The sequence below is a fragment of the Phyllobates terribilis genome, unplaced genomic scaffold (assembly GCF_046119375.1).
Source record: "Phyllobates terribilis strain yellow unplaced genomic scaffold, ASM4611937v1 Scaffold_5__5_contigs__length_657084704, whole genome shotgun sequence".
Lineage (NCBI taxonomy): Eukaryota > Metazoa > Chordata > Amphibia > Anura > Dendrobatidae > Phyllobates > Phyllobates terribilis.
The window spans coordinates 563725172-563748073 of record NW_027362765.1 but is presented as its reverse complement, the minus strand read 5'-3'; the positions used below and the strand labels follow the sequence as shown (position 1 = coordinate 563748073).

At 42.0% G+C, this 22902-nt stretch overlaps 1 protein-coding gene across 2 annotated transcripts in view; it reads left to right on the top strand.

The window, feature by feature from the left end:
• GRID1 (glutamate ionotropic receptor delta type subunit 1) overlaps positions 1–22902 on the top strand; it is a 1896881-nt gene that overhangs the window by 1748813 nt on the left and 125166 nt on the right. For both annotated transcript variants that reach the window (XM_073685862.1, XM_073685863.1), the window contains exon 13: positions 5382–5577. In XM_073685862.1, coding sequence (XP_073541963.1) covers positions 5382–5577 — 196 coding nt within the window. The remainder of the gene's footprint in view (positions 1–5381; positions 5578–22902) is intronic.

Sequence of the window (22902 nt, the reverse complement as noted above, 5' to 3'; positions counted from 1 at the left end):
GGAATATTACGGTAACAAGAGGGCATTCACTAAGACTGGAAGAGAAAAGGTTTCAGCACCAGCATAGGAAGGGGTTCTTTACGGTAAGAGCAGTGAGAATATGGAATTCACTGAGTGAGGAGACAGTAATCTCGGATTCACTAAAACAGTTCAAGCGAGGACTGGATGCATTTCTAGATACCAGGCAGATTTCAGCATATACTTAAAAATAAAATAAAATAGTAAGTTGATACAGGGATTTATTCTGACTGCTGGTTTCAGAGTCGGGAGGGAATTTTTCCTCAGGTGAAGATTGGCCAAATCATTTGGGGTTTTTTCCCTCCTCTGGATCAACTTTAGCAATTACAGAACTAACAGGTCGAACTTGATGGACGCAAGTCTTTATTCGGCTTTACAAACTATGTTACTATGTTACTATTTAACAGGTTAACAATCATAGGCATCGCTTTGTGCACCTATGATTTTTAAAGGCAGGAACTGTCTGTAACACACAGCCATGATTTGCAGGGTAAGGGGCAAGTTCACCCTGTGAGTCTGCTCCATACACCTGCTTCTGACTTGCGGCGCACATGTATGGCGCATGTCGTGAAGTGGTTAATTTTGTTTTTACATAACTTTATTCCTTAAATGAATGCATTAAAAACAATAAAATGTTTGTGCAGCAGGGGTATCGCTGCTGAGAAACTGTAAGAATATTTAACATAAGGAATAAGCTATTTAGTAATTAATCAGAAACACTCCTTAAACATTAAGCTGGATAATAACAGTAACAGCTTCTATTGATGTGTTGAGTTTTCTGCACTTTTAATTTGCCTGGCTTGTGTTGCAACTTGAAATCATGAAAATGTCCTGATGAAAGAAAGTCTGAAATCATGCGCTTAAAGCAAATAAGTTGTGTGAAGCTGGTTGCTCCTGTATTCAAGTAAATAGCGAATATTTTAATTTTCATAAGCAAATATAGCATGAAGCTAAAAAGGAGGAAATAGTGAATTAAATGGATGCATTTTGAAAATTAAGGTTTATTAATGATTTATATTTTTCCAATTCAAACTACATCATCCATATAAATAGTTTAAACTTGAAAAACAAGTCTTTAACTTGTAAAACAATGTAATTTGTAGATTCAACATTTTATGTTGAGTTGACTGGTTGACTCCTTAATGACTAATGACATACATTTTCATCATAGAGTTCTAGTGGAAGTATGAAACTTGCTCAGGAGCTGAGCCTACTTCTTACAAGGCAGATGCTGGCTATGTCATAAAGCCATCATCTGCCTATATCTGTAGTGACTAGAACTTGCTTCATTATCTGAAGTTTAACCATTTAATCGTATTCCATTACAGCAGTCTTTAAATGTTGCCATTTCAATTATGCCATTACTCCATGGCTTGATTGTGGGGAACTGATGTGTTAACATAGCAGCAGGGGACCTATTGATGACCTCTATTACTGTCATTTTGTTCTCTGTGTGAAGCATAGGAACAGGCTGAGCTTCATAGGAGAAACACGATTTTACTATATACTGCAATAATGTGGTACCAAATGATTGCAGGTGTAAGTCCCATGTTGTGTCTAAAAATAACTACTATATAAAAATATAAAATACTTTAAACCACAAATTAAATGCCAAAAAGAAAGAAGAAAAATTTGGAATGCCAAACATGGCATTCTTTATTCTCCGTAATAATAATAATAATAATAATAATAATAATAATAATAATAATAATAATAATTATATTAATAATAATAATAATAATAAATGTAGAAGTCAAATGTACTCTAAAATAGTGTAACAAATATATCAGCACACTGCACAAGAAATAAGCCCTCACACTACATGGACATAAAAATAATAAAGTTATGGGTCTCAGAAAATAGCGAGACAGTCAGAATATTTTATAAATTTCAACATTTTTCTTCCCCAGTAAAATAATAAAAAATCTTCACAAATTTGGTATCACCATAATCGTACTGATTTGGAGAATAATTTTTCCCAGTCATTTTTAACACACATTGAACTCTGTAAAAACAGCACACAAAAACCAGTGATAGCATTTGTATTAGCAATTACTGTATACCCCACTGGGAATTTATATTCCAATTACCTGTACATTGTATAGTAAAATTACATGTGTCATTCAAAACTAAAACTTGTCCCGCAAAAAACAAGCACTGATTTGGAAAAGAATACAAAGAGAGTGGTTGGAGGGATTTAAAAACTGAAGCCTCCCCCAAAAAATGGCTTTAAAGAGTTGATATATATTAGTAGCAGTCAGTGATTCAAATACATGAAACTCACTGATAAAATGATTTGTGCTCAGACATCACTAGAGGGAGTATAGGAGCTCAGTATTATTTTATTATTAGGAGCAAAGACTGACTATTTTTTAAGTTTATCTGTGCAGGACTTTTGGAGTTCTGACTGGTATAAAATTACATTAAAGTGGTTTTCCATAAGATAAAGTTTTGGCAAAGCAGTGCAGCTTGCCAATTTTTAACAATGCGCAATAAATACACTTGTTTGACTCTTCTAGCCTATTTGAACATCTGTTATGTGATTGCAAAAATGTGATTTGCATACTTGCAGTCATGTGATATCCACTTGAACTGCCTCCCTCCATGATGTCAGAACGCCCTAATAGTGTATATTCCTTATTCTCCTACATGGCTGCTTCATTACCCTAATGAAATCCTAATGACTCTTTACTCTGTCAATATTGTAACAATACATTATAATTTTTTTTCCTTGATCGATATATACAGTGCAGACCAAAAGTTTGGACACACCTTCTCATTTAAAGATTTTTCTGTATTTTCATGACTATGAAAATTGTACATTCACACCGAAGGCATCAAAACTATAAATTAACACATGTGGAATTATATACTTAACAAAAAAATGTGAAACTACTGAAAATATGTCTTATATTCTAGGTTCTTCAAAGTAGCCACCTTTTGCTTTGATGACTGCTTTGCACACTCTTGGCATTCTCTTGATGAGCTTCAAGAGGTAGTCACCGGAAATGGTTTTCACTTCACAGGTGTGCCCTGTCAGGTTTAATAAGTGGGATTTATTGCCTTATAAATGGGGTTGGGACCATGAGTTGTGTTGTGCAGAAGTCTGATGGATACACAGCTGATAGTCCTACTAAATAGACTGTTCGAATTTGTATTATGGCAAGAAAAAAGCAGCTAAGTAAAGAAAAACGTGTGACCATCATTACTTTAAGAAATGTAGGTCAGGCAGTGCGAAAAATTGGGAAAACTATGAAAGTGTCCCCAAGTGCAATTGCAAAAACCATCAAGCGCTACAAAGAAACTTGCTCACATGAGGACTGCCCCAGAAAAGGAAGAACAAGAGTCACCTCTGCTTCTGAGGATAGGTTTATCTGAGTCACCAGCCTGAGAAATCGCAGGTTAACCGCAGCTCAGATTAGAGACCATGTCAATGCCACACAGAGTTCTAGCAGCAGAAACATCTCTACAACAACTGTTAAGAGGAGATTTTGTGCAGCAGGCCTTAATGGTAAAATAGCTGCTGGGAAACCACTCCTAAGGACAGGCAACAAGCAGAAGAGACTTGTTTGGGCCAAAGAACACAAGGAATGGACATTAGACCAGTGGAAATCGGTGCTTTGGTCTGATGAGTCCAAATTTGAGATCATTGGATCCAACCCCCGTGTCTTTGTGCGATGCAGAAAAGGTGAACGGATGGACTCTACATGCCTGGTTCCCACCGTGAAGCATGGAGGAGGAGGTGTGATGGTGTGGGAGTACTTTGCTGGTGACATTGTTGGGGATTTATACAAAATTTAAGGCATACTGAACCAGCATGGCTACCACAGCATTTTGTAGCGGCATGCTATTCCATCCGGTTTGCGTTTAGTTGGACCATCATTTATTTTTCAACAGGACAATGACCCCAAACACACCTCCAGGCTGTGTAAGGGCTATTTGACCAAGAGGGAGGTTGATGGGGTGCTACACCAGATGACCTGGCCTCCACAGTCACCAGACCTGAACCCAATCGAGATGGTTTGGGGTGAGCTGGACCGCAGAATGAAGGCCAAAGGGCCAACAAGTGCTAAGCATCTCTGGGAACTCCTTCAAAATTGTTGGAAGACTATTTCCAGTGACTACCTCTTGAAGTTCATCAAGAGAATGCCAAGAGTGTGCAAAGCAGTCATCAAAGCAAAAGGTGGCTACTTTGAAGAATCTAGAATATAAGACATATTTTCAGTTGTTTCACACCTTTTTGTTAAGTATATAATTCCACATGTGTTAATTCATAGTTTTGATGCCTTCAGTGTGAATGTACAATTTTCATAGTCATGAAAATACAGAAAAATCTTTAAATGAGAAGGTGTGTCCAAACTTTTGGTCTGTACTGTATACTTTGCATATATACATATATGTAAATATATTGTAAGGTGGCTAACGGACACATAGTTGATGGGAGGTATGTATCATAGAGATAGCTGTCCTCTATGATGTAACCCAGAATGTTGCTCTAGTGCACGTAAGCACTTAAAGGACTGTTTGGTGCACCTGGGACCGGGTTACGGGTAGTTGGAGAGATGGGCGTGTCTAGCTGCCCACATCCCTCACCTCTGCGTGTGGTTAAGATAAAAAATGGAGGCCATTGTTGGGCACATGGTCCGTGTGTTTGGAGGGAGAAGGCCTCTGATGTGTTGTGGTCTCCCAACTGAGCTAGTGAACAGTGATGCTAACCAGCCTGTGTGCCCACAGGACTGGCTTACCAGAGACTTTGCCTTAACGATTCTTTACTTTGTTTTGGCCTAAACTAAATGCTGTTTGCATTCCTTTTGCTTTTGCCTCGTGTATGAAGTAATAAACTGCATGGACATTTTAAGGAACATGCTTCCTGTTTGCCTCCTACCGCTCCCAAGTGAGTAAAAACCTCTCAATTGGCTAATTGGCCCATCTCTCCAACTACCGGTAACCCAGCCCGAGGTGCAACAAACAGTCCTCTTAGTGCTTAGGTGCACTAGAGCAACATTACTGGTTATATCACAGAGGACAGCCATCTCTGTGATACATACCACACATCAACTATGTGTCCGTTAGCCATCTTACAATATATATATATATATATATATATATATTTCAATCCTGTATTTTTTTTCATTTTATACATGAATATACTGTAAAATATATACTGTACATATACTATGTATATAATGAAAAATTGTAACATTTAAATGTATATATATATATATATATATATATATATATATATATATATATACAGTATATTTATTTATGTATATGACGTTGTATTTTTGCATCTGCCTATTAGTTATCATTGTTTTTTTTACTGTATCTTTCCTAACAATAAAATATGATTTCTGTTACAGAACATTTCAAGATTTGGCCAAACAAATGGATTTATCTTATGGGACAGTAAAAGATTCAGCAGTATATGAATATTTTAAAGCAAAAGGAACTAACACTCTGGAACAGGACAGCACATTTGCAGAACTCTGGAGAACTATTAGCAAAAACAATGGAGCTGAAAATTGTGTATCCAGTCCATCGGAAGGTATTAGGAAGGTAAGAAAGATATTTTCATTCATTATTAGCAATAACTTTGAGATAGAGTCATAAATATAGCAATTATGCCTTCTACATATCTTTATTATGTATGGCTAACAATACAGAAAATGTTTTACACATTTAAGGTGGTAAAACAAATGTGGTGAAACAAAGTTTTTTATTATAGAAGTTCACAAATTGTACAGACATTTATGATGAAAATAAAAGGCAGAATGAAATTGTAGGTCGTAAATGGAAGTTAGTATATTAACAATTTAAAGGATTCCAATATAAGGCCATGTTTCCACGTGCAAAACATTTTTTTTTCTGGTGCAGTGCACAAAAATACACAATAGTAATCTACTCTGAATATAGCATTTTTTGCTGTTTTCTGCTCTTTTTTAATGCATTTCTGGTGACAATTTTTTGCAGCATTTTTAATGTGTTTTTTTGTGTAAATAGCCTCTTCATAGAGGAAAAGGACTTGAACTCTAGTTCAAGTCCTTTTCCTATTGGATATAGCAATCTCAAAAGTCAATGCCGACTTAGGATAAAAACCCAAGCCAGACACTTCATCATGTTGTTGGCCCCTCATCAGTGCAAAGCAGGTCTGTTTTGGCTAGGTGAGAAGCCCCAGACTGGTGGACTTAGGGAGAATGTGCCAAGCCGGTATTGACTTTTAGGACTTCTACATCTAATAGCTGACTCTTGAGATCCAGTTCTCTTCCACTTTGAAAAGGCTATTTGCATATTTAAATTTGCAGAGGAGCATTGCCTGACCTTTAAGTTTTCTTATTCCAGTTTGGCACTCTTCATAGGGAGGAATGATCCCCTTTAGATAACCTATTTTGAACAAACACTGGGATTCTGCAAAAACACAGCTGTGCGTTTTACATGCAATTTTTAAGGCTCTGCATAGAAGCCTGCAGGGAAAAAAAACTCACCAAGAAATGCATAGTTCAATAGAGTCTTTAAATGCACAGTGGGCACAATTTTTCATGAAATTTCATCCACTTCACTTGAACTATTAAACCAGAGGATTTTTTGCACAAAAATGCAGCGTTTACTGTACATGGGAACATGACCTAATCCTATAGAGTTGGAAAACACCAAAACATTATAATTCACAATCAATTTGCATAGAATAAATTTCACGTGAATCAAATTCCTGGGCCAAATTCAATTGAACTGCCCAATTTAAATTTCATCAAATTTGCTCATCGGTATTTGTTGATTCATTTTAAAGTTTTGGTGAAATTAGTGACAGGAAAGATATATCTTTGCATCGTGTTAGTCAGTAGATAGAAAAATATTACAATTTGAGAGTCCTGAGCAGTTGATACCTTTAATGGCTAGTGTCCATTGCTGAACTCCAGACATGGCCTTCTTCCGGAAGTCCATTCTAGTGTTCAGAGTTCGGATGCTGAGGAGAGTGAGAGAAAGAGAGAGAGAGACTTTTGCAGCCCCCTAGCACTTATTACTACCATTTTACAGCACCGAAGTTTGGGTCCGCATTGACTACTATGTTGTTTGGGTTCAGATTCAAGTTCTGGTACCAGAACCAGACTTTGGACTAATGTTCACATTAACCCGACAAACTCAAACATCCACGGGTCCGCTCATAATGGTAATAAGTAGCAAGTAGATGGGTGAACCCGAACAGTGAGTCCGTGTTACTATTTTGGTTTGAGTTCAGGTTGGGGTGTTTTCCACGTTATCATCTGTGTGACAGCGCAGGAGACAGGGGCTCTGATCAGCGGTAACATAGTTACCACAGGTCACAGCACTGCGGGATCACTCTGTCAGATATCAGCATGATCCTGCAGCTGTGACCCACAGGAAAAAGCTTACCTTGGATCACAGGGGCCAGCTGATGAGACTACTACTCCCATCAGCTGACGCCTGAAGTTAGTGTTAACAGTGAGAGCAGGCACCGCTGATGGAAAAAGGCACCTGTGCTCAAAGTAAAAAAAAAGAAAAAAAGTAAAAATTAATTTATAAATATTGAAATAATAATAAAAAAAACACATTACTAACCTAATAGTAAAAGTTTTCAAATAAACACATGGCCTGAAAAAAATCTTTTATTTAAAATTTAAGTCCACACAGTTTTAATCATTTATTTAAAAATTAGAAACACAGTATACTCATATAATGCCTAATCCACTGAAGCCATTGTCCCCTGTAAAAAACTGAAAATAAAAAAACAACCTGATACTCACCTAACGCCTATTTCACTTGAAGCCATTGTCACCTGAGAAAAACAAAAATAATAAAACAACCATATCCCTCACCTTGTCGAACTGATGAAATAATCCAGAGTGTCCCACGGCGATTGGATCATTTGTAGAGCAGTCACATCAGCAGTCACTGATGTAACTGCTCTACATGACCGCAAGCTGACACTGACACAGGAGTGTAATTGGTCCTGTGTCAGTGTATAGTGCTGAGCTGAAGTGAGAGAAGTCACACAAGTTCATCAGCTGATGAGCTCCAGTGATCTCACTTACCACCACTACATGAGAATTTTCTCACTCAGCGGTGGTGCCGTAAGTGAGGTCACAGGAGTTCATCAGCTGATGAACATTTGTGACCTCTCTCACAGCAGCACCGCACTATACTCTGTGGGAGTGATTGCATTCGTGTCAGTGTATCGCTGGCTGCCAGGTAGAGCAGCCACATCTCTCGATGTGACTGTTCTACAAATGATCCTATCGCCTTGGGACAATCTGGATGTAAAATTACTAAATTATTTTGTTTGCTTTAAATATGAGATTATGAGAAAGTTGCAAACTCTTTTATGCTCTATCTTTTTTGCATTTCCTTCTACTTAACAGTGTATGCAATGCATTGTATAGAACAAAGTCTATTCTGTGTTGTTATCTTTATTTTAAATTTTGGTTGTCTAAATTTCACTATGCACTCATATGCCAATAGGTCAAAAGAGATGTTGTTTTCTATGAGGCAAGGTACAGATGTAATAGGAAAGCAAGTATAACTGCTGCTATGTGGAAGTGGAGCAGCCACAGTGGTGAGAGAAAGGAAAAGAAAGAGATAATATAGAGGCAATAGAATTTGGAGCAAGGAAGGGGGGGGGACATATTTACAACTAATGTAAAGTTTTTTGTTAATTTTTATTAAAATGAAGGGAGAAAATAAAATTATATTCAAAAGGAAAATCAAAGAAAATAAGGTAAGTTACCAGCAGATATTACAAATATAGCCAAGAGCTCTGAATTACAAATAATCAGGATGGTCATTCTATGGCTAAAAGAAAAATAGGAAAACACTATGTTAAACAAAAAAAGAGTTACTACTAGTGATGAGCGAGTGTATTCGTTACTATTCGCTATTCGAACGGATAGTACGGTATTTGGGTTACTCGTTATATTGCGAGTATTTGTGTACTCGCCTCGCTATATTCGGATATCCCGCCCTGCAGTTTTGGCGCCTCCTTTGCAGCCACTAAACATGCTGGGCTTCTTAACCCTAGAACGCATACCTGGGGCCTCGCAGGCCCGCCCTGTTAATTGTTTTCTATTTTCTGCAAGATTACTTTAGTTAGAATTTTGAAACTCTAGGTATTCCTCAGGTACTGTATATAGTTGTTTGTCATTTTTGTTTGAGTTATTCCATGTTATTTGCAAACGGGCCTAAAAAACCCCAGGTATGTGAAAAAGTAGATTTTTATGGTCATGCGTTCTAGGGTTAATCAATCACAGTAATGCCGCAGCCATCTTGGTTGTGGCATTACTGTGATTGGCTGGCTGCCCAGTGTCATAGGGTCTATTTAAGCCCTGCCGCCATTTTGTGCACATTGCGTCCGGAGCCTGCATTCTACAAGCATAGGGAGAGATCGCTGAGCTGCTAGAGGGAGTGTTTAGGCCTCTTGATAAAACAAAAAACCCTTTTAAGGGCTACCATCAGTGTATACTAGTTCAGTGTAGAGTAGAGAGGGAGAGCTACTCGAGCAGGGACAGTTTAAGGGAGCTGCTCACTAGCTCCATAATACCACCAAAAAATAGCTCTTTTCAGAGCTGAAGACACATAATAAAGTCAGAGTACAGGGAGGGAGAGCTTGTGTATTATGTAGGGAGAGGTTTAAGTGTTCTTCCAGTGTCCATCTTAAAACAGCTCTTGTCAGAGGCAAAGAAATATTTTTCCAGCACTCAAAGTAGTAGCATTTTCTGCTGCCTTTTTTTTTTTAAAGCACCGGTCTATTTTCCCCTCTGTTTTATGAGTCAAAGCCTGGCTTCAGCTGCACACATTAGTCCACTTAAAAAGGCATTTAATGCTCTACGCAAAGCAGTAGTCCAAACATTTCCTACTGCGTGCTACCAAGCATGCACCAGGCCATTTTCCCCGCTGTTTTGGGGGTGACAGCCTGCCTTCTGTCCACATTAGTCCACTTAAAAAGGCGTTTAGTGCCCTATGCAAAGCAGTAGTCCAAACATTTCCTATCTCCTGTTACAAAACACGCACCAGGCCCTTTTCCTCGCTGTGTCCCCAACAGTAGAAACAGTACCCATCCTCTCCCCATGCTGACTAGCCTCCTCCTCCTCCTCCTCCACCTCCTCTTCTCCAGACCATCCAGGCTGGACAGACATGACGCTTGAGTTGGGCGTCCCCTCTGTAGCATTACGAGTCTTCTCGGTAGCACAGAAAAACGTGCTCTCCCTCCTCATCCTCCTCATCACCCAATGTTGCCTCTGAATATTGTCAGGGCTGGGTAGTATCACCCATTGGGAAATCTGGCTCCATATCAACATGCTGGGCACTCAAAGCTTCCTCTTTGAGATTATGCAGTGATTGTTTCAAGAGTCATAGCAGCAGGATGGTTACGCTGATAATAGCCTGATCACCAATCACGAGGCTGGTGCGGTACTAAAAGTTCTCAAGAACCTCACAAATGTCAGCGATCCACACCCACTCAACAGTTGTTATGTGTGGTGGCTGACTCTCAGTCTGACGGGCATGTTGAAGCTGGTATTCAGCTACTGTCCTCTGCTGTTCACTAAACTTCACCAACATATGATAGGTTGAGTTCCACCACATGGGCAGGTCGCAAATGAGTCGGTGACTTGGCAAATTCAAGCGCTTTTGCAGCGCTTTAAGAGCAGCAAAAGCGGTAGAGGAATGGCGGAAATGGGCGCTAATATGGCGCACCTTCTCAAGTAGGTACGGCAAGTCATGGTAGGTTTTCAGAAATTTCTGAACAACTAGGTTCAGCATGTGAGCCATGGATGGCACGTGTACCAGCTTGCCGACCTTTAAAGCCGCCACCAGGTTACATCCATTATTGCAGATGACCAGACCGGGTTGGAGGTGCAGCAGGGAGAGACACTGATCGGTCTTTTATTTTAAAGCTTGCCACATCTCTGCTGCAGTGTGTGCTTTCTGACCTAAATAGATCAGCTTCAGCAAAGCATGCTGCCCCTTTACCGATGCTCTGCTGCACAGGTCCCAGCTTGGCAGTGATGGGAGGGTAATTCAGCCAAGAATGAGGAGCAGGAGGAGGGGAGAGAGGAAGTGGAATATGAAGAGGCAGAAACCCTGACAGAAGTTGGGCCCGCTATTCTTGATGTGGGTAGGATGTGTGATGTTCCAGTTTGCGCCTTTGTCCCACCCTCCTCCAGGTTCACCCAGTGTGCCGCGATAGAAATGCATCATCCTGTCCACAACAACTTGTCCAGGTGTCTGTTGTTAGGTGGACCTTCCCGGTTATGGCATTGATGAGAGCACGGTTGATATTGTTTAACACATGCTTGTGTACCGCAGGGATGGCACACCGGGCAAAATAGTGGCAGCTGGGAACACTGAATCGTGGGGCAGCCACAGCCAACAGATCACGGAAAGACTGTGTTCCCACAAGACTAAATGGCAACATCTCCACATCTTGCAATTTGGCAATGTGCGAGTTTAGTATTTGTGCCTGTGGGTGCATAGCTGGGTATTTACGCTTTCTTTCTATACTCTCAGTCACGGACAATTGGATGCTTCGCTGAGACAAGGAAGTAGATGTGGTTGATGTTTGCTGTGTGTGAGCAACCGCAGCTTGTGGGCAGGAGGTATGAGCGCCTGTTTCCTGAGTTGAAGATTCTGCAGGACATAGCCCAGGCGACATGGCATTGGTTTGACCCGGAGACTCAGATTTGATACCCCGGTGTTCCGCCCACTTTCTGGGGTACTTGGCTGCCATGTAGTTTTGCACACTGGTGGTGCTCAGGTTGCCTTTGCCCTGGCCTCTGCTCAACTTGGTATGGCAGATGCTACAGACTACAATTTTTTTCTCTGAAGGACTTTCAGAAAAAAATTCCACACAGCAGATGAACCTGCCCTGACTTGGTGCACAGTAGGGTTGCTCTTGGGAACAATTGACCCAGTTCTCACTCTGGGAAAACCACGACCCCTTGGTGTCTGTGTTGATATGCTGATGCTACATATCCATCTTCCTCTGTGTTGCTGTCATGGCTATGCGTGCCAATGGTCCAGATCGGATCAGTGGACTCATCATCGACCACCTTGTCTTCCATCTCATCCTCCTTCCCAGTTGACATTGTAGTCTGACTTGATGGCAACTGTGTCTCATCATCATGAGCCTCCACCTCTGGTGACTGTAAATGACATTATTCCAAGTGGCTTTCTTCTGGCCATAGGTCCTCAAATACTTGAGCATCAATGCACGCCACCTCCTCTTGTCCCTCTTCAATGCTGCACGGTGATAGGCCAGAGCCAACCAAAGGATACGTACCAAACAGATCCTCGGAGTGGCCAAGCTTGGGGTCATATGTCACCTGTGACTGATAATGGCGGGAGGAAGGAGAACCAGCTTCAGGATTGGATGGGCCAGCCTTCTGTGTATCCACAGTAGACTGTATGGACGTGGAAGATTTGTTGCTGCTTGACAAATGCATAGAGGCCTCGTCTGCTATCCAAGACAGATCTGCTCTCGCTCTTCTGACTTCCACACACATCATTTACGTTCCAGACCAGGAAATTTTTCCAGGATCATAGTGGATGCATCAAGCTTCTTCTGACCTGACACAGACTGAGTGCCTTCTCGCACACCACTGACAACACCATGTCCCTTAGCAACAGGCTTTTTTGGCATTTTGTGTTTTGTTGACAGATTTTCAGATGTTGATAGCACAAGCTAAGCTAGCTGTCACATTCAAAATAGTGAGTCAACCATGACTCAGCTCATAGAGCTAATTTTTACAGACCCTTTGCACATTGTGCAGTGGACAAATCAGGACAGTAGTCCTACTCCAGCTTAACTACTATTTGTGATTGGAGGACCTTGGGATGGTGGCTTACTGCATCAACCATCACTCAGCCCATATGGCTAATTTTTACAAACCTTATGCACATTGTGCAGTGGACAAATCTGGAATGTACAGTGGTCCTACCAAACTAATATTTGTCATTGGAGGCCCTTGTCAAAGGTTGTGCCACATTGTGACTGAGATAGGGGATACATATTCAATAGAAATGTACTGTCAGTCCCCCTATTTGGCAAAAAAACATGCCTGGCTTGTGACAAATTGTGACTGAGATAGGGGATACATATTCAATAGAAATTTATATTGACTGTTGATGACCGACTGATGGCCCTCTTAAAACTTGAATTGAGGGCCACAACTACAACAGCACTCCATCATAGATAATGTATGTCAAGGGAGGCCCTTGTCATGGAATCTTTCTGCAGTTATGACACAGCACTCAGGAGTAAATTTTGGAAATACGATGCACATTCTGCACTTGACCAAGTAGTACACTATTGTTAGGAGGGCGGTTGCAGACAACTTTATTAAAATGGAACGCAACCGACCCCGGGGTACGCGATGCAGCCTGGAGGACTGCTGCCGAACACTTCCCGGGTGGAAAGTAAAGTAACCAACTTAAATATTAAACCCTTCGATGTTTCTCCACACAGGAACGGGAATAGCGGTACGCTCTATCTCCGTTAGCTGCAAGAGATAGGCTGAGAAAAACTATCTGTAGTCCTGTTACAGCACAGGGACTACAGTGGCTGCGCTAGGATGCGTGTGTGACTACGCCAACGGGTACACGTGCCCCCTGCTGGCATGCTACCAGACTGAAGGGTTCAACTCCACGTGACGGACAGGCGTTAGCCATGCACAGGATGTCTGCAGGCTGCTCGGGGTGATAGGCGACCCCTTTGGCTGAGCCAGGCTGCTAGACGAAGGTACCTGCCTCTATGGAGCTAACCTGCCTCTATGTAGCTAACCTGCCTAAGCGACCTGTGCTAATTAGCCGAGCGAACTCTGGCATCGGCAGGTCATGGAGTGAACAGCAAGGGAGCACGTGGAACAGAGTTGTCCACACAACGGCATCACTTGCTCAAATGATCAGAGCGCGTCGCCATGTTTGTGGGCGGGCCTTTTAAAGACTAAGCCCTGCCCACCGATGCGCCATTGGTGACGTTACCCGTGGACCAATCAGGCGGTGCCAGGTCACCGGGTCAGGTGGGTGCCAACCCACCAATCATGATCCGCCAGGTCACGGACATGCTCAGTGCGGCAAATCCTGGACTTAGATTCCACAAGCCCTGTCTCCCTCTGCAACCCAGGCTTAACATTGCTAGGCACAACTACCTGGGAGATAAACAGTGCTCGCGGACCAGCTAGGTGTTGAGGCTGATGGCGATGCTGAGCAGCATCAGCCCCTGCTGGACCGAAATGGGAGACCACAGAAGGTCCTGGACCAATTTCGAATCCAGCACCAGACCGACGCGTAACAACTATCAAGAAGTCTTCTCTTGCTATATAATCTGGGGAATATTAAAAATTAAAATCTCTGAGCCATTTGGAGAAGCTTCTCCAACCCATCCTTGAGGGGGGATACCATATATCCTTTGTCCATTGACTTGTACAAGTGATATATCTGAGCTCATCATCCAGTTGACTAGTGCAGCTTTATTTTTCCAGTTCACAGAGTTCAGCCATACCTGAGGATTGCAGGCCGCACTCACTGCTAGCTTCTAGTACTCCATGTTTCTTGGCCTTTTTCTCTGTAGTCTCTGCCCTTAAATGAGTTTAATAATAGAGTGAGGGCCCTACAATATTAATAAGTGAGGACACTCTCAAATGTACACAAGAGGCACCTCCAAAATTTCTAGAGGAGGGCACTTCAAAATGTATGTTACAGGGCCACATGAGGGCTCTCACAAAACTCGGTTTTCCTGCCTACTGCAGGGCCTCTGAACATTTGAATTTAGGGCCGCAGTATCACATGGTGGTGGAAGAGGAGGAGGAGGGTAAAGCCCAACGGTTCAATGGGCACATTGTAAACTGCTATAGAAAATGTATTCCACTATCTGAGTGTCAATAATGGAGGGATCGCCTAAATGTCTAAGTAACAGCTGTCCCTCCAAAACGCATGTTACAGAGCCACCTGAAGCCTCTCAGGTTAGAGATCAACATACCCACTGGTACATTCTAGCTGTGCTTGTAAAGTGCTGGGGAATAATAAACTAAAAATGATTAATGACGGAGGGACCTACAAAATGTATAAGTCAGGGACCTCCCAATTGTAAAAGGTGAAAAAAAGCAACAGTATGTGTGAACAAACGCTAAAAGGGATATATTTTTGCTTTCTCTGGTTTATTTAGCCTTATATACAAGTGATTATGCAGGAAAAACTGTTTCTTAACCTTTTTGGCCTGTTAAATGCAATTTAGGATAGGTTTGGTAGTTGTTCTTGTGTGTCTGTAAAAGTGGCGTAATACTGCAACAAACTTATTCCCAGAAACCATATGTGAGTCAGAAATGCATGCAGGCATATTCTCCAGGCTCTTCCCATTCTGTTTCATCACTTTCCCATCCATTTCAGCCTTTTCCTCAGGCCCCCAGACTCCTTTGTAGGGTCCAGGAGAAAATTACTCGCATTTCCCATTGACTTACATTGTACTCGCTATTCGGAACGAATAGGCGATTATTACAAAGTACTCGTTATGAGTATAGAGATTACGATTATTATGGTACTCGCTCATCACTAGTTACTACTGATATCAAACTTATAAAGGAATTCCAAAAAAAAAATACAAATACAAATAAATGATGGTGTAGGTACGTATGTAGAGAGGTATGCAGAGTAATAGGCGTACAGTGAAATAGTCAAAGGTCAGCTCTTATGTAACTGAGAACAGATTAGATAAGATGCTTGGGGGAAGAGAAGGGCATAAATTGTATACAGTGGTGGCCAAAAGTATTGGCACCCCTGCAATTCTGTCAGGTAATACTCAGTTTCTTCCTGAAAATGATTGCAATCACAAATTCTTTGGTATTGTTATCTTCATTTAATTTGTCTTCAGTGAAAAAACACAAAAAGAATTGTCCTAAAGCCAAATTGGATATAATTCCACACCAAACCTAAAAAAGGGGTGGACAAAAGTATTGGCACTGTTTGAAAAATCATGTGATGCTTCTCTAATTCGTGTAATTAACAGCACCTGTAACTTACCTGTGGCACCTAACAGGTGTTGGCAATAACTAAATCACCCTTGCAGCCAGTTAACATGGATTAAAGTTGACTCAACCTCTGTCCTGTGTCCTTTTGTGTACCACATTGAGCATGGAAAAAAGAAAGAAGACCAAAGAACTGTCTGAGGACTTGAGAAACCAAATTGTGAGGAAGCATGAGCAATCTCAAGGCTACAAGTCCATCTCCAAAGACCTGAATGTTCCTGTGTCTTCCGTGCGCAGTGTCCTCAAGAAGTTTAAAGCCCATGGCACTGTGGCTAACCTCCCTAGATGTGGACGGAAAAGAAAAATTGACGAGAGATTTCAACGCAAGATTGTGCGGATGGTGGATAAAGTATCTCGACTAACATCCAAACAAGTTCAAGCTGCCCTGCAGTCCGAGGGTACAACAGTGTCAACCCGTACTATCCGTCAGCGTCTGAATGAAAAGGGACTGTATGGTAGGATACCCAGGAAAACCCCACTTCTTACCCCGAGACATAAAAAAGCCAGGCTGGAGTTTGCCAAAACTTACCTGAGAAAGCCTAAAACCTTTTGAAAGAATGCTGTCTGGTCAGATGAGACAAAAGTAGAGCTTTTTGGGAAAAAGCATCAACATAGAGTGTACAGGAAAAAAAAAGAGGCATTCAAAGAAAACAACACGGTCCCTACAGTCAAACATTGCGGAGGTTCCCTGATGTTTTGGGGTTGCTTTGCTGCCTCTGGCACTGGACTGCTTGACCTTGTGCATGGCATTATGAAGTCTGAAGACTACCAACAAATTTTACAGCATAATGTAGGGCCCAGTGTGAGAAAGCTGGGTCTCCCTCTGAGGTCATGGGTCTTCCAGCAGGACTATGACCCAAAACACACTTCTAAAAGCACTATAAAATGGTTTGAGAGAAAGCACTGGAGACTTCTAAGGTGGCCAGCAATGAGTCCAGACCTGAATCCCATAGAACACCTGTGGAGAGATCTCAAAATGGCAGTTTGGAGAAGGCACCCTTCAAATATCAGGGACCTTAAGCAGTTTGCCAAAGAAGAATGGTCTACAATTCCAGCAGAGCATTGTAAGAAACTCATTGATGGTTACCGGAAGCGGTTGTTCGCAGTTATTTTGGCTAAAGGTTGTGCAACCAAGTATTAGGCTGAGGGTGCCAATACTTTTGCCCAGCCCATTTCTGGAGTTTTGTGTGAAATGATCAATGATTTGATTTTTGCTTCATTCTCTTTTGTGTTTTTTCCTTGCAAGCAAATAAATGAAGATAATAATACCAAAGAATTTGTGATTAAGAATTATCTGACAGAATTGCAGGGGTGCCAATACTTTTGGCCACCACTGTATACAGTAGAGCCTTTGAATCAAAGATACTTTTTCTATTTGGGAACATTTACAAAATGAAACCAATTGCTCAAGTGGCAAAATAGGTTTTGGAGGAACCTTCAGTACCCATCGTCAATTTCTCCTCCATTTGCTGATCCCTCCACCAGTCTGGTATTATTTAGCAAATATTTAATTTGATGGAGAAGAAAAAAGTTGTTTTTGTATCATGTACCATAAGTCATAGTGTTAATATGAGCTTTCAATGTGATTTGACTACAATAATGTATCTGATTTGCTTGTTGTTTTATTGAAGCCCTTGGTGTGTCATAGACTTAATTGCTGTATGGTGAAAAATAAAGAACATGCTTTGTACTGGAAATAAGTGCCAACAAGAGGGTGTTTCCTAATCTCTATTTAAAGATGTGATAAGATAAAAGTGAAGGAAATAAAGACCAGGGAGTACAGGCAGATTAATGGACTTTTTAAATATAAAGTAGTTCCTTCAATTAATAAAGAGGTTGGTTAGGAAAGGCGACAGTATGCACAGGTGACATTGCTATTTAAATAAATAAGCATCTTTTATTTAGAATGTAATCTTCTCAAAGCTTTCATTTTGTTCTGATGGAATTATTACAATTATCTTGTCTAGATATGTCTATAGATAAAAGGCTGCCGTTTGCTAAACATAGACTCTAATAGAACATCCTGACATGAGAATGAGCTTTCTGGCAGAACATTTCAAGGTTGGATTTTAAAAAGTGCTGAGAGAATTATTCAACTTAAAAGCCAAAGATTATCAGTCATAATGATGCTTGTAATGTTAGGGCAGGCAGCTTCAGAATGCATATGGGTGATATCTTTAGAAAGCAAGACAAGGAGTGACATGTTCCATTCATCTTCTTCATTAAAGGCACGCGTTTATTCCATTTTTCAGAATAAGCAGGTGGTTACTTCACTGTGCAAATATTGGTCTTATTAGGACTTTCAATAAGAGAATTTGTTTTAATCATCTCTCTAAATACATTTGGATGAAAAACAGGGTAAAACAAATACAAAACGTGTCATTTTATTTTTTATTGGCAACATGTTTATCACACTAGCATAGATGTTTTGTCCAGTTTTTGTGTGCAGGCATTTATCAGTTATTCTCAACATAATTTGCTGAGAATATTTAACTTTTAATATATACTGATGGGATATTGATGTAAAATAATACTTATGGAAGAAAATTGAAGTTGCACTGATTGCTTTAGCAGTCTAGCCTATGTAATAGTTTCATAAAATGGCAACAAAGCCTAAATATTTCATAAAAGTTTATAAAAAGCACAATTTAAAGTGACATCAAAGTACAAAAATAAATAAATATAAATTATATTTCTATGAAGCAATACCATAAATTTCTATAAATATAAATTATATTTCTATGAACCAATACCATAAATTTCTATATTGTATGCTGTCTAGGGACACAGCAACTGCCTATATAGTAGCTCCTTATTCCACATGTTCTACTAACCCCTTCCTGATTTTGGACACTGTGAGGAGCTGCCCACTTACTAAAGACTATGAGACTTTTCCATCACGGAGCACCGGTTCCACCAATATCATTATTATGTTTTATTAGTGATTTACTTGTTATGCTTTATAAACAGTTAGGTCCATATATATTTGGACAGAGACAACATTTTTCTAATTTTAGTTCTAGACATTACCACAATGAATTTTAAACAAAGCAATTCAGATGCAGCTGAAGTTCAGACATTCAGCTTTCATTTCAGGGTATCGACATTAATATTGGATGAAGGGTTTAGGAGTTTCAGCTCCTTAACATGTGCCACCCTGTTTTTAAAGGGACCAAAAGTAATTGGACAGATGAAATAATTGTAAATAAAATGTTCATTTCTAGTACTTGGTTGAAAACCCTTTGTTGGCAATGACTGCCTGAAGTCTTGAACTCATGGACATCACCAGACGCTGTGTTTCCTCCTTTTTGATGCTCTGCCAGGCCTTCATTGTGGTGGTTTTCAGTTGCTGTTTGTTTGTGGGCCTTTCTGTCTGAAGTTTAGCCTTTAACAAGTGAAATGCATGTTCAATTGGGTTGAGATCAGGTGACTGACTTGGCCATTAAAGAATATTTCACTTCTTTGCTTTAATAATCTCCTGGGTTGCTTTGGCTTTATGTTTTGGGTCATTGTCCATCTGTAGTATGAAACGATGACCAATCAGTTTGGCTGCATTGGGATGGATCTGAGCACACAGTATGGATCTGAATACATCAGAATTCATTCAGCTGCTTCTGTCCTGTGTCAATTCACCAATAAACACTAGTGACCCAGTGCCATTGGCAGCCATGCATGCCCAAGCCATCACACTGCCTCTGCCATGTTTTACAGATGATGTGGTATGCTTTGGATCATGAGCTGTACCACGCCTTTGCCATACTTTTCTCTTTCCATCATTCTGGTAGAGGTTGATCTTGGTTTCATCTGTCCAAAGAATGTTCTTCCAGAACTGTGCTGGCTTTTTTAGATGTTTTTTAGCAAAGTCCATTCTAGCCTTTTTATTCTTGATGCTTATGAGTGGCTTGCACCGTGCAGTGAACCCTCTGTAGTTACTTTCATGCAGTCTTCTCTTTATGGTAAATTTGGATATTGATACGCCTACTTCCTGTAGAGTGGTGTACACTTGGTTGGCTGTTGTGAAGGGGTTTCTCTTCACCATGGAGATTATTCTGTGATCCTCCACCACTGTTGTCTTCCGTGGGAGCCCAGGTCTTTTTGCATTGATGAGTTCACCAGTGCTTTCTTTCTTTCTCAGGATGTACAAAACTGTAGATTTTGCCACTGCTAATATTGTAGCAATTTCTCGGATGGGTTTTTTCTGTTTTTGCAGCTTAAGGATGGCTTGTTTCACCTGCATGGAGAGCTCCTTTGACCGCATGTTTACTTCACAGCAAAACCTTCCAAATGCAAGCGCCACACCTCAAATCAACTCCAGGCCTTTATTCTGCTAAATTGAGAATGACATAATGAAGGGATTGCCCACACCTGTCCATGAAATAGCCTTGGAGTCAATTGTCCAATTACTTTTGGTCCCTTTAAAAACAGAGTGGCACATGTTAAGGAGCTGAAACTCCTAAACCCTTCATCCAATTTTAATGTGGATACCCTCAAATGAAAGCTGAAAGTCTGAACTTCAACTGCATCTGAATTGTTTTGTTTAAAATTCATTGTGGTAATTAGTGTTGAGCCACCCCCGTAGTGTTCGAGTTCGGTTCGGTTCGTCGAACACCCGTGTGTTCGCCGAACTGTTCGTCGAACTGTTCGTCGAACACCTTCGAACACCGTTAAAACCAATGGCAGGCAAACAAAAACACATAGAAACACATAGAAAACACTTCAAAGGTGTCCAAAAGCTGACAAACTGCTCAGAAGACACAACTAACACATGGAAAAGTGACAAGTACATATAGTCATGCGAAAAGAAAAGAGGTGGAGGAGTAAAAGGAGCGGGAGACACAGATATAGGCATGTCATGCCCTTCTAAAATCCAAAAAGTGAGAAGCCGAGACGGCCAGTCCGCTCCTGCCCGTGCCACCTCCGTGTCGCCGGGTTTGTGCCAGAGCCGCGGTGAACCCTGACGGCCAGCCCCCCTCTCCCAATACTGGTGCCTGTCCGCTGGTGGGTCGAGAGAGCCCCCCTGTGGTGGAGGCAGCTCTAAGCTTTTTAATTTAAATTGTCCCTCTAATTTGAATGAATACACTTTAAATCCATTTACAAGGATCTATTGGAGGGCAAGTCTCATGCCAGCAGCCGCGTAATTCCAGCTCCAGTAGCGTCCACTAAAGCTGCTGCAGTTAAAAAGCTTTTATAAGGATCGAGCTCGGCTGTCCACCGCAAGGCATCCTAGTGCCAGTCCCAGCCCCTATGCCTTGGGGTGCCTCCTGATGCTCTTCACTAAGTATCCCGTGGTCCCGAAGCATTTCCTTTGAAAAAATTAAGTGTCCAAACTACAGGTGGTGTAGCTTGCTTAACAGCCGGGATAATCCGCTGACTAGCAGACACTGCTACTAGGCACAAAGTATTTCCTGGGCTAGATGCAGTTAAAAATTTGTAAGTAGATACTCTCGTTGGATGCTGAGAAAGCATTCCATAGAGTCTCCTGGCACGCCATATATGATTCTCTTAAAAAGCTTGGGGTAGGGGTCTAGGGGACCCTTTTATAGCCAAAATCACGGCCCTGTATCACAATACGTCACCTAGGCTGAAGATAAATGGAACTGTAGCACCGAGGGCTCGGTTGCTACAGACGTATTGCACCTCACCCAGAGGTGTGATATCTCACTCTCAGATAAGGATGGAGTGTGGATCAGGACCCGACACCTGCATGCATTACACCACATTGCCGTGGGGCAGGGCGACCAATATGCCCCTGAGATGGGCACGACAGTCCCTGTCCCTGGCTGGAGTGGGGGGAGGGAACACTGAGGAAGGGGAACCCTGCAGTGCAGGAGCAGGGAGGAAGCAGTTCCTGGGTGCATTGAGAAGGGAGTATAAAAGGTGGGCACCATCTTAGTTCAGTGCAGAGAAGTCTGAGCAGAAGTGGCAGGGAGCAGGGGCTCTGCATGAGCTCTGCTCCGGAGGCGGGCCTAGTAACAGAGGCCCAGGCCTGCAAGAGGGAGAAGGAAGGAAGAGGAGCGGAGAAGGCTCCAGGAACGAGGAATGAAGGGATCCCAGGGGTGCGGACGGGCGAGTCGCCACCGCACGCCCGAATCCACCTGCGTGGAGGGGTCAGGCCAAAGGGGGAGACCGGTCCCCGAACTAGTGGAGGCAGGAAACGACCCTCAGCTAGAAACCGGAGGCTCTGACATTTTATGTGGCGCAGCCCCTTGCTCCACCCGCTAGGAAGGCACCACATAGGGTCAGGGAAACTGGCGCCAAGTTTACCAAGAGGAGGCCCGAGGCAGCCGGACAGAAGGGTTGGTAAGAAAGGCCAGACAAAGGACACACAAAGGGGGTCCTGTGAAGCGCTCCAAAGTTATCTGGGGGTTGTCTGAGCCCCTCACCTGGTGAGCACAGTACGACGTGGGCAGCCGTTACCTGCAGACGTGGTCTGGATAATAAGAACTGTGAGTAAAGGCCCTGAACTGCATCACTGACTCCGTGTCGTTACTGCTGCTGCCCTGCACCATCACCCCCATCCTCCGCATACACTGCCCTGAGGCTATACTCCTCCCGTGGGGAGTTATGCTACGCTCTGCTGCACCCACAACACCAGCCTTAGCGGTCTGCCCTGTAGCGGCGGTTCACTCTGACCGCAATCCACGGATGGCGTAGTCGGACATTTAAACATCAAAACCACATAAATAGTTCCGCCACTGGTTTGACCGCCCTGAGCCATGGAACCGGATCGCCGCCACGAAGACTACAACCACCAGCATCCACCAAAAAGGGTCCGGCTCCGGGTGTCCCAAGGCCCAGGGGGTGCATCAGAACATTTTCATCACCTTTCACAATCACCAATGGGACAAGGCAG